This window comes from Atta colombica, unplaced genomic scaffold (genome assembly GCF_001594045.1).
Source record: "Atta colombica isolate Treedump-2 unplaced genomic scaffold, Acol1.0 scaffold205, whole genome shotgun sequence".
NCBI lineage: Eukaryota > Metazoa > Arthropoda > Insecta > Hymenoptera > Formicidae > Atta > Atta colombica.
The window spans coordinates 2,793,339-2,806,673 of NW_017259300.1; the positions used below are offsets into that span (position 1 = coordinate 2,793,339).

At 32.0% G+C, this 13,335-nt stretch overlaps 1 protein-coding gene across 1 annotated transcript in view; it reads right to left on the reverse strand.

The window, feature by feature from the left end:
• Positions 1 to 2,240: 2,240 nt before the first annotated feature.
• The window catches only part of LOC108687306 (dopamine receptor 1-like), a 20,509-nt gene continuing 9,414 nt past the window's right edge, over positions 2,241 to 13,335 (reverse strand). Inside the window, exons 2-7 of the mRNA XM_018192997.1 lie at positions 10,021 to 10,090; positions 8,415 to 8,724; positions 7,286 to 7,427; positions 4,652 to 4,755; positions 3,376 to 3,658; positions 2,241 to 2,685 (exon numbers count right to left, since the gene is read on the reverse strand). Coding sequence (XP_018048486.1) covers positions 2,401 to 2,685; positions 3,376 to 3,658; positions 4,652 to 4,755; positions 7,286 to 7,427; positions 8,415 to 8,724; positions 10,021 to 10,090 — 1,194 coding nt within the window. The 3' untranslated portion in view covers positions 2,241 to 2,400. The remainder of the gene's footprint in view (positions 2,686 to 3,375; positions 3,659 to 4,651; positions 4,756 to 7,285; positions 7,428 to 8,414; positions 8,725 to 10,020; positions 10,091 to 13,335) is intronic.

The window sequence follows — 13,335 nt, forward strand, 5'->3', positions numbered from 1 at the left end:
ATATATATATATATATATATGTATTTCCCATGACTTTCGATAGACGTTACTATTTAGAAACACACCAGTATTTTTGAGTAACATCCAGCTTTTAATATTGTAGATTGGCTATCGACATTGTTATCAACGTTGCTTCATTAAAGAGATTGCTTGATGAGATTAGTATCCTAAGTGCTACACTTGGATTCTTCTATTAATTGATAAATCCCACTCTACGCTTGCCGTCGCTTAAAAAAAAGGAAAATGAATGAAGAAAAAAAAAAGAAGATAACATTACGATTTCATGGTGGATTATGTCTTCGGGATATGTTTTGAAGTGGTTCCGGTGATTGTCTTAATTACAATAATTGATGTCTTCGCAAAATGTCGCATTTACATGGTCGAACACCACAGCCTTCATTCTTTTGCTATAAAAAAAAAAGAGATATTCCTCTATCGTGCGAATACGCAAAATGCGTTACAATGAAAATATCGCACTTTGAAGAAATCTACACGTTACTAATCACAATCATCGGTTAATCAAATCGTGACGATGGCCATAGAGACAGAGACACGACGTACGAAGTGTTCATTTGTAAAAGATGTTTACCATCTGAAAAAACCTGGAAAACTTAAAATTTTTATGGAATTTCTTTTTCCTCTTAAAAATCAGGGATTTTCATGAAATTTTATTGGTACCTATTCAGGGAAATTTAATTTTAAATTTAAATTCTGTTTTTCTGCAAATGTTATTTCTTTGATTATTTCTTGCTAATACAAAATGTTGATAATCGATTAGCAATAATAGGCCTATTCTTTTTAGCTGAATTTTTGCACTAATTCATCTTTCTTTCACTTCTTTTCTTCTGGAGAAAAAAGGAAGAAAGATGAAATGGTGCAAAAGGTTCAGAAAAAGAACAGGCCTAATGTGATAGATTGTAGGGAAAGTTTTCGCGCATGCCGATTGTTTACATGCGTTGAAGAATTTTCGACGTGATATTTGTGTACTGTCTAAAAGATGGACAAAGGTGATAGAAAATGATGGCAAATACTTTGACTAACCATTCATTTTATTTTAATAAAGAAAAATTGTCAAAAATACGCGGAAACTTTCTCTACATTCTAATATATGACATATACATCACACATATTTAATTTAATTTAATTTACTTCATTGCAAAGCTCCATGAAAAGACTACATGTTAACAGAATAATAGACATAAAATGTAGTATAATAAACTGTAGTAGCTTGCAAATGGTTAGGCATCAGCAAAACTGCTGTTACAAAGCCTATCAACAACAAAAACCAGGACTAAGAAAAAAAAAAGAATTTACGCATATTACGTAAATATTAGTGTGTTGTAAATTTTTATAAAATTAAAAAACAAGAAATATTCGATAGAAAAGAGTAACTTACTCTCTTCTGCGCTCCAATTGTAGACAACGAAAGATATAGTCTCATAGAATCTCTGACTTTTACTAATTTTCAAAATATAGTTTGTTTTTTTGCACTCCAATTTATTTCAAAATTATATTAAACTCTCTAATTTTTTATCAGAAATTATGAATAAAAATATCTAGAAAATATCCAGGAATTCTCAGGAAACTTTTTTACAAGATTTTAGCAAACACTCTGTTTAATATTTGGCAAACGTCTCGTTTTACATTGTTCCTGCATTTACTAATATTGCTTTTGTAGAATCTGATATCGAAGAAATACGAGCAACGCATGTTCTATTGGTCCAAGAGAATTCTCGGGTTAAATTAACGACTAACTAGAACACTGATTGATATTATGTGAGGAGAAATTCAATATAGCAGAGAGTATTATCCACATCCTCAGTTATGCTTATTTTACGCGACTGTATAGCCAGAGCACGACATCGTTGCAACTGCAGCTGCAGTCTTCCTTTGAGCAGTTTGGCGTTCATTCCTTCGCGGATGCAAATACTAAACTTTAGTACGCGAGAGTAAACTGTGCTTGTTGGTACAGGCGATGCTGATTTTATGTACATTGCAAGTTCGTACGAAACAATAACAATAAGCGATATCATTCTATTAGAAGTTGTGCAATTTGCCATCGATGTATTTTTACAACGGTTTGCATTGCGAATTCGAAATAAATTTTAAAAGTAAACAAAGAATATAAATCTAAATGCTAAAATAAAATTATTTCGTATATTCGCGGAAGATTGCAGAAGTTTAACACGCCACTATGAAGAACGAATTTCTCTTGCACGAAGCATATTTTAATTCGCCCGTTAATGTTGTTATTCTCTGCCAGAATGATATCTCCAGATTCGCAAATTCTTCGACGAGATATGAAGCACGATCGCGACGACTTCAAAGGCGAGCAGCGAGAGCGAGATCCAGGAAAGAAATTGTTTAAAGCGACCGAGAAAGTCGAAAGACAAGCTCGCTTTATATGGCACTGACGATGGTGTCGCGATGTCGTTGAGCCATGACGCCGACCTGGCAGCTGTCTGCGCTCGATCTTGGACTGATGTTACACTCGACCATGGAACCGTTCCGCTTCTGCACCACCACTGAACGGAATTCGCCGCACTCGCTGGTCGATGGCTGATTGCCTCGCGCGCGTGCCCCCTTCGTGAGGATCCTCTTGAACGCTTCCCGGAATTCAGTGTTGAAAATGCTGTAGATTATCGGGTTGAAGGCCGAGTTACTGTAACCGAGCCACGTGAGAACCTGTTTGGAAAGGGAAAAACGACTTTGATATACCTTTATATAACGAAAATCGGAAAAATCCGCAAATAAAAAATTGTTCTATGTGTGAGAAAAAAATTCTCACTTTTCTTTAGAGGGAAGAATTTTATAATAGCAATTTCCATATTTTCGAGATTGATTCAGAATAAAAGATTTATTATGTCACTTGGACCCGATCTATGGGTGCGGTAAGCACTTAGCCTTTTGTTCTAAGTTCTGTGACTTTTTTTCAGTAAAATGTTTCCGGTGTTGTCTTAAGCCGTAAGCGAGTTGGTCAGATCTCAATTGTAAAGTTTAAAGCTTAGAGCAACTCGGAGCTTAGAGCAAAAGACTAAAGGTCTACTATATCTATTGTAGATCGGAATTTAATATTAAAAATATTTCAATATTTCTTATTCATTAAAAAGATCAAGTGATAAAATTATTATAAAAATAAAAAAGTGACGAAAATCCAAACGTTAATCAGTATAAAGGACATAATTATTGAAAAGTAAAAAAATCCTATTTTTAACACAAGAAATATTAATTAAAAAGTAAAAATAATCAATAATGATCGTTTGATATTTTCAGTTAATCTTTTCTTTAAGAGAAAAAAAGAATTGGTTCTGAAAAGTTTTAAAAAAATTCAATTAAATTGAAACGAACAACTTTGGAGTTTGCAAAAAATCGCACCTGGAACGCTCGGTGAGATATGCAGGTCTTGCAGTAGGCTGCGACGATATTGACGCAGAAGAAGGGCACCCAGCATACCAGGAATACGCCCATGATTACACCAACTGTGATCGCGGCCTTGTGGTCGGACACATGATAAGGGCTGGTTGGCTTCGTCTTCGTCTGCGGCTTCGGTGGCTTGCAACGACTGCTCTTCGAGCGAAAACTCTTGGCCATGGAGGTGTCCGGCAGTTTCGTCACTGCTCGGATACTTTTCACGTGTTTCTGCGCGTAGCAATAGAGCCTAGAAAAGGAAGCATTCGCTAATGCATGAAATAAAATTCTCTTCATTTTTCAGTCATTCATATTATTATTACACGGAAAGCTGAAATAAAAGTTTAAAAGTTTAACGATAAGTAAGATACAATAAAACTCTCAAGTTTTACAAATTAAAGAAAGATAAGAAAGGGGAAGCGTTAGCGCGATATTTAGTGCGTAGTTACTTATAAAAAAAAAACACTTTAATTATTCACCTCATTCGCAAAGTATAATATGCATCTGTATTCTATATATGCGTTTCGATTTACTTTTAAATTATTATTCAGAGAAAGAAAAATATAAAATATAATTTAAAAATCAACGGAAAGAACAGTTTATTGAAGTATATAATTTACCTGAATACAAATTTAGATAGATACAGATCTGAAAATAAGTTCGTTGGATCAAAAATAATTGTGTAGGAAACTCAAGCATGATAACAGACGCTGTTAAAAATTTTGACACTCTAACAATCAGTTTAAACGTATATAATTATTTTCATAGTCCAACAAAATTTTCAGATCTAAATCTGTATTCAACTAAATTATTATATATTCCAATAAACTATTCTTTCCGAAGAGAACACATCCAATCTTGATGGTAATATACAATTACATTTTTATATAAAGAAATGAAATCAAGTGGATAAAGAAATGATTCAACCTATTGGAAATTTATCATTCGGCATCCGACGCATTGTTCCGCTAAACGAATTGGTGATATGTTCGGTATTGTTGCATACGTGTTTTATATCTTCTATGGATTTTTAAACGAAGATGCGAGCTTTTTTCGAGCGCATTGTTTTTATTTTCAAACTCATTCGGGATTGCGGATTACCGGAGCTAGTCATGTTTTATAGAACGTTATATGAGCTACGTCACTCATAGAGAATATGGCGAACGATTATGGTAAGAGTGCGAACTAAAAAGTTAAATTAATTTGCGTCTGAATAGTGGTGGGCGTCAGTGGGCGATCTTACCTGCAATAAATACCCAGCATTACAATGCAGGGCACGTAGAAAGATATGCAAGAGGACACCACCGCATAGGTAGGTGTAATGTCTAGGGCACACGTAGGGTGCTCCTGTAAAGGTAAAAGATGAATAATTAACGAGAGAAATGACAAAGATTGCGCAAATTGCAATGTTTCAGATGCAAACGATGTGACAGGATAAAACGAAAAATTTCATTTTTGGGATGAAGTGTTAGCTTCGTATGAAAACAGCTGATTTGTATTTATGTCGAGAAATTGTATGTCGCTCTGTATGAGAGCGACAGACTCGTAACCAACAAGTCATGAGTTCAAATTGTGTTATCTTGTATATACAGACAATTTCAAAATTTGTACTTAGTGAGAGCTAGCTACAGAAAAACTCTTTAGATGAAAATATCACATTCTCTCATCCGACAATGCAAACAAATTACTCTCACAATTCCCATGCAGCACAGAAAAGTTACAGAAACATTGCAAAATGATTTCACTGAATCATTGCAATATTGCATGGTGGTTGCGAAACGTTGCTGAATCATTGCTGTAAGATTCCAACAATGTTAAGATGTCCGCTTTTTGTAATATTGCAACGAAACGTTTCAGCAATATTGCAATGTAATGTATTTTTAACGATTTGGATAAATTTTTTATAAAAACTCTAAAATCAAAACTATTTTCTATATATATCTCACTAACTTCAATTTTTCTACAAATCGCGTTTCTAATGATATGTGCTTTTCAAAAGCAATTTTTTATGATAAAACCATAAAATATTATTAATAAATGTAATTCTGAAGAATAAATTTATTCCTAAGGATAAAGCATGTATGTGTGTATCTCGAGCAAATATTGGATTATCCGGAAAGTTCGTGCCGATGTTGAAGGAAAATTGAAACGCAGAAAATTTTAATTTAATAATGTACACTAAAATTTAAATTTTAGTCGGCACGAACTTTCCGGACAATCCAATATTTGTTCGAGATACACACATACATGCTTTATCCTTAGGAATAAATTTATCCTTCAGAATTACACACCCAATATTATCCATATTAATAATATAGTCATAATAATATAATCGCTTGATAAGTTAATCATGAATTAAATTAATTACAATGATTCTTTTCAATTTGAAGCCACTCCGAGTCAATTGAAATCGATTAAGAAATGACGGTATGAAATTTATCAATAAAGGACACTGATTTATTTCTGCGTGCATTAGGCATAAATACATCATCGATCACATAATTAATATTTCAATAAATCGTTTTTAGTAGCTTAATTACTTATCATCTTATCCGATAATAATGCATTGTATCCAAACTCGATATTATATAAACTTTTAATCCATATTCAAAATAAATATAAAATTTAGCTAATGGCCGTCAAATGACCGTCAAATAATGGATTAATAAAGTTTTTTGAAATATAAAAATGGATTATATTAATTATTATATCATAAAAACGATTATTAAACTAAAAGATTATACTATATAAATATTATTAAAAAATTATATTTTTATATTATTATAATAATTAAAGAATTACAGTTTTGTATGTAATGTTTCTGGAATATTACATGCATATTACTGACATATTGCAAGCATTGTTAATTTATATTTCTGTAATATCTTTGCAATGTTACATTGCAATCTGCAATATTGTAACATTGCAGCAATATTGGTTCAATCTTCTGTGCTGTGTATTAAGTCTAACTTTTTATTAATTTGTGGTTAAGCTTAACCACAAATTAACCAGATAATGAAAAATCGGACTTAATTGTGAGAGTAGTTTTTTGCATCGATGAAAAATCAAAATAAAAAATTGGATCTTAATAACGAACTGCACAATCATTAACCAAAACTGAATTAGGAGCTAACACTATAAAATAGATTTAAGACTAACTTGTCAAGACATTTAAAAATAAATTTAATTCAACTTAATAAATCTATCAAAATTAGTGTAATTACTCTTTTAAAGCGGCTTTATTGCGTATCATCTCTAATATTGCGTATTAAAATTTAAACGAATTACAATTTCATTAATTGTAAGAAACCTATCCAGTCAAACAAATTTATTTTTAATCCCTCTGGGTATTCGAAAGCAATAACATTTACATATTTTTTTTTTATAACACTTGATATGAATTTAATTTCACATGATTGATACCACCGTAGAGAATACTTGGAAATTTCCGTGCTGCATTCCACTTGGTATTTGCAACACTTTTGGAATCATCCTCGTTGCTTATCAAATGTTAAACAAGGAGAAATATTCACGAGTGTGTGAGCGCCGTGTAGAACACAGAGTAATATTTATAATTGTAAACTTTTTTTTAAATAATATTAAATGTGGGAAAAAGTTCGTGGCGTTTTTCCCGTTAGATGGGAAAAACGCCACGAATTTTTTCCCACACCTAATATGTACACTTCAAATATTGAAATAAACGGATTCGTATTTTATAAATTTCTCATAGAAAGGATTATTCACTAATTAAAACCTATAATTTGCTCAAGAGCTGAAGTTCGTTCAGTAGAAAATCGTTTCATTACGTATTCAAACAGACCGTATTGAATTGCTGATATTAATAAATCAACGCAATTAAACTTCGCGGATATCTTACCTCCACTATCTCTTCATACATGGGTTGATCATCATTCCTATGAAGATCTAGACTGATCGGTACGAAGGATATAAGTCCTGCTAGAAGCCATACAACGATGATGCCACCAATGGCAACTCTCCTGGTCACCCAACGGCCGTACCTAAAACAACAACATTTGACAAACTCTATTTTAAAACTCTATAATTCTCATCTTTTTGAATTCTGATGGAAATAAAGACCGGAATGTAAGTTAAATGTAGGGGGAAAGTGAAAGGAGAGAGTAACAGAAGCGTAAACAAAATTTCTAGGAAGCGTAAATTGAAGCAGCATAAAATATTTTTTTATGCTGTTTCAATTTACGTTTCATAGAAGTTTCGTTGATATTTCTGTTTCTCTCTCTTTTGTATTTATATCTCGCATGCTCAGATTTTTATTTTTATAAGGGAAAATTTATACTCATAATTTCTTAGGAATTTTTAAAAATATTTTCAAGTATAATTTTAATATTATTTTCTAACAATTTTTGTTTAACTATTTGAAACTCTCCACAAAATTATATCTCTCTCATATAAATAATTTTATCCTGTAAAAATGTCTTTTAACCACACTGAAAAAGTTTTTAATTTACAAATTATTCGATAATCCTTCTTTGAAGATACAAATAATGATTTTGTTGAAATATTTAAAAATTTATGTAGATATTCTACAAATCTGAAAATAAATTTGGATTATGAAAATAATTATGTAGGAAACTCAAGCATGATGAGCAATATCGCAAAAAATTTTTTAACATTATATAATAGCAAGTTTGAGCGACATAATTGTTTTGACAGAAAATAATTTCAAACAAGATACAATTCTATGTAAACAAAATAAGATTTGAATCCAATTTTTTGAGATTTAAGTTTTATTTTTTCTCAGTATTTTTTGACAGTTTCCTTTAGTATAATGAGATCAAGATTATCAAACTTAAATTTAGAATTTAGATCAAATTCAAATCTTATTTCTTTCAGAATTGTATCATGTTCAAAATTGTATCAACTTACCCTATTTAGGTTATTTCCAACAAAATTATTTTCAGATCTGTACTTACCTAAATTTTAAGATACTTTAGCAAAATTTTGTTTTTTTGGTGTCGTAATCTCACCTAAGGGGATCCTTGATGTGTATGTAACGATCGAGTGATATGGCGCATAGATTCAGAATAGAGGCAGTGCTGCACATAACATCGAAAGCGATCCAGATGTCGCAGAACCACATTCCGAAGATCCAGTAGCCGAGGAGATCGTTGACCCCGGCAAAGGTCATCACCAGCCCACCGACGAAGAGGTCGGCGACGGCCAGGGAGGCCAGGAAGAGGTTGCCGATCCTCCGTAGTCCGCGATCGGTGTAAATCGCCACGCAGACCAAGACGTTGCCGGCAACGGAGAAGAATATCAGGATCACGAGGAGGAATCCTACGGATATCGTGGAGATCCGTCTAGCGGAGAATTGCCAGGACACGCTACTGTTCAACCGTACAACATATCGCCCCTCGAAGCGCGTTGGCCTTTAAGAAATCCGACGTCGTGTTGGTCGATGAAATATGATTCGTTGCTATTCATCGAATTCAATTGAAGGATGAATGAGAAGAGCCGGGTCATGCTGATACAGCGCAAATATTGGTATTACTACTAGTATTGAATGCTGTATAATGAATATATATTTTTTTCCGAGAAATTTTGAGATATACGTATTAAAACTTTTACTACACGATATAATAAATGTTATTTATAAAGGATCTCGGAAGTTCCGACTTTCGTCTTAATGAAATCATTTCTGGGGAAATTGGCATCGATTACTCATCGGGAAAAATTCGAGAGTGGCCATAATCTCCTGTGACTTTTAATATTTGGCGTTACATGTATTTCTATAATTAATATGTTACGCGAATGTTGAAAAGATGGTATACAAGTGAAGCTGAGTGAACAAAATGAACAAAGAGCCGATAAATCCGTTCTGGTTCATGTGCATATCCCCTTTAAAAGGCTAGATTCAGCAGAGTATATAATTCGCTTCGTGAACCTTTATTTTATCGATAACGTAAGCACCATAGTAAAGTAATTTATGCTAAAACGTCGATCAGGACAACTCTTGCTGTCTCTTACAATTTCAGGCAAGTCTTCTGCATAGGCGACTCTTTAAGAAGGATTTTATCTTATATCTGATTTTATATAAACGTTTTACTTGAAGAAAAAATTAAAAATCAATATTTCTAATTTTAAATATATAATAAATTGTCACACTTCAATGTATTTTGATAGATCTTAAAAATGTTGTTTTTAAAAACAAGATCTAGACTTTTGATTTTTCGTCTATTAAATCTTAAATAAAAAGTCTCTACACAATTAAAATTCTTTCATTTCTAGCAAAAAAATATTACAAGATTATAGTATAGGAATATTGTATGAAGGACATCGTTGGAGTTTCGTGATGAGTATCGATGTGACAGAAATTACGACACTCTCGGGACATGCCTCTAATCATAATTTATTTGATTCTATCGATTATATTAAGCAGCAAGAGAGCGTTCAAGGGATAAGGGTAGCAAAAAGGTGTCGAGAGAGAGAGAGCCTAGGAAGAGGGAGAGAAAGGCAAAGACTACCACCGATATGATTGGACGGGGTCAGATCGGAGCTTCCGAGAGTAGACACTCTTGGGAGGCTGTCTTCGAGGGGCGATTCGCGATCGATCAAATGGAAAGTTTAGCGAACCAACTACGAGCACCGACAGCAGCGAGAAAGCGTCTTCAGGCAGATCTTCTTCCCCGTCTGTCAGATTACTCTGCGAAAAGACAAAGAGAGATTGTATGAATGCGAGGCTTATTGGAGTTTGATGATTTATGCGAGGCAGGGGAGACTTAATTGGAGTTAGCTTAAGCCAAATTATCATAAGCGTGACTACATAACAGCTGCAGCCACAATTGACACATCTACAGTGAGACAAGGAATAAATAAAAATTAATTTGCGTGGAAAGAAACGCAGGGATATTATAAAGATGTTGACGTTGCAAGGATTAACGTCTTTGATGTTTTTCTAGAGCTTCAAATCTTCTTCTTTTTCTAGTTTTTTTTTCCCCAGTAAAGACACATACACGTACTTTTGAATGTCTCTATATCGCATTTTATGGTAGAATCGTACGATAAAATCATGATAAAAGAATGTTCTGCCGCGCTAACTTGCCGTTATCCATGAAAGGATGGTTACAGCTTTTTTTATTCTTTATTTTATTTCACAGATGCTATTTCCCATCTCGCTATCTTGGCATAAACGTGGAATTTCGAAATAATAAAGTTGCTTTACTTCTGTTTTTTTATGGTGGCGCAGGTAGGCGCTACAATTATTTACGCTGAGCGTATATATAGTCCAATGTATCTCGCTTGTAATTACGATTTTAAAGTTAATACTTTGGTGCAGGACTTATTTACCGGCCACGAAATTATTTTCTCTTCGTATTTTACAATGTGATACAAGTCAAAATTACCAATGATTCAACTTAAAATGTGACAAAAAATCTGAAGATTACTATTTGAAATCTGCACATTTTTATGTAATAATCGATATTTACGCAAATTTCGTGACTAAATATATGCACTAAGAAATATTCATTTGATCAAATTAATTCAGTTCGTCTTTATTTCTTTTGTCGGAGAATGTATGTATCTGAGTCAAATATAATTAATATATTTACATTCTTTTGAAGAATGTATGTAAATTAATGTATTTACATACATTCTTCAAAAGAATGTATGTAAGAGAGAAAGATAAACTAAATTAATTTTAGTTAAATGAAATAAAGACCAACTAAATTATTTTAATTAAAGAAATAATTTTTTTGCTCAGTGTGACATATGGATAAAAAATAATCGCTTCAATTTTTTTTGTAGCAATTAACAGTATACGGAAAAAATGATTTTCCTGAAGTATCTAAAAATTTAATAAAATAATTTTGTTGGGTTATCAAAATAATTATGTAGAACGTTCAAGCACAATGGACAATGTTGCAACAAATTTTACATTAAACATTCTAGCAAGTAATTAGTACATTTTATGTAATTATTTTGACAGTCTAAATTATTGTCAGATCTATGTCTAGTTAAATTTAAAAAAAGAGAATAATGGCTAATAACAAACAAATAATAGATGTTAATTTTAAAAAGATGTAACTACAATTTTTCAACAATAACATACATGTAAACCAATAAAATATATATAACATTTTAACTTCACTTAATCTTTATCAGTTAAAAAAACATTTCATTCAATTAAACATATTAGATGTGGGAAAAAGTTCGTGGCGTTTTTTTAATGCCATCTAATGGGAAAAATGCCAACGATAATACTTTAACTTAATTAATAAAATTGTAATCTAAATAAATATAAATTGAAACAGCACATTTCGTCAGAATAAAGAACAAAATAAAAACAGTATACACGTGTATATATATTACGTATTAAATTTTTGAATAGTTTAGCAAAATCTTCTTTTCGTATAGGCATTACAATTATCCGTACTAGATATATAGCCTGATATATAGCCTGATATATTTTTTGTAATTATGGCTTTAAAATTAATATGCTGGTGCGAAATTTATTCAACTATATTACTCTTTCATCTCCTGTTAATACAGTTCAATGTAATACAGTTCAATGCATTATTCTGAGGATTTGACCTAAAATGCAACGGCAAATTCTGATGACACCTATTAATTTGGACTATATGCACATTTGCAATCCACATTTACATAGATTTCATGACTAAATACATAATATGCAAGTCGAAAATAAATAACTCATGATCCTTTATATTCAATAGTGTTTTACGTTATGGAGTGGCTCGTCTTTAGGCAGTTCGTTCGTTTCTCGAGGGTGCAATAATCTGTGTAACACGTCACATTGAAATCTCACCGCGGAAACTTTCGAAAGTGGAGCGATGTTTATCGATTCATTAGATATGCAATACAGCATACGGCGCAACCACTTTATATTCTATACTCACGCGGCTTATATTATATATATTATATATTAAGTCGTACGCCCCTCTTACTGGAGAACACTTTTCGTTCGAAATTTCGCTCGTGGAATAATTACGTCGATGCAAATTATGCACTTGTGCTTATGAATTTAAAATAAGCATAGCTGTGGTAAGCGACAACAAGCGCTTTTACGTATCTCAAAATTCCAGTTTAGAATTTCCCGGATAGAATTTCTATTTCGAGTTCTATTTGAAATCGCTTGGTGCGCGATTTTCTTTCGTCTCAATTTTTCGCTTGATTGCACTCGATATCTAGCTAATTGTTCCGATTCATCCTGTCTTTTCGCAAACGTTCTGCCTCAGATCTGACTCGCGCTAAGATTTCCTATTACTCAATATCAAGTTAATATGTTCAATCGATCGTAAGTAACAGGGTTTTATTTCCGTGCATTTTATCGATGGGCATTGAAGATAAAAAAAAATTGTTTCTATTATCCTCACAAAAAGATTGAAAGAATCAACGTGTAAAGCATATAGGGATCCTGTAAAATTAAAATAAAAAAATGTTATTTGCTCGAGATTGTTTTTACATATTATATATTTCGATCGGGTCAACATATTAAATTAGATCAACAATGTTAAATTAAAAGACCAAAACATTTTGCAACATAAATATTTTAAAATGTATAACTGTACAAAATAAATAAAATTTTTGTTATAAATGGCCCGCTCAATACGAATATTTTAAATATATTCTAAATACTTATATTTTTCAAAAATGCATTTATGAGTTTAAATGCATTTTTGCATTTAAACTCGTAAATGTCATAAGAATACAAAGTTTTGCTTCCATACTTGCCATGTCATATACTTAAATATACATGATTTTATCATTTCTGAAAAAGATTAATATTCCAAGAAGGAAATGAAACGAATTAATATTAATCTAATCTTTGTATATATCTTCAAACAGTTCGTATTACAGAAAAATATAAATATCATTTTTTATAAAGATTTTCAACGTTAGTAAAAAATATATATATATTATATATAT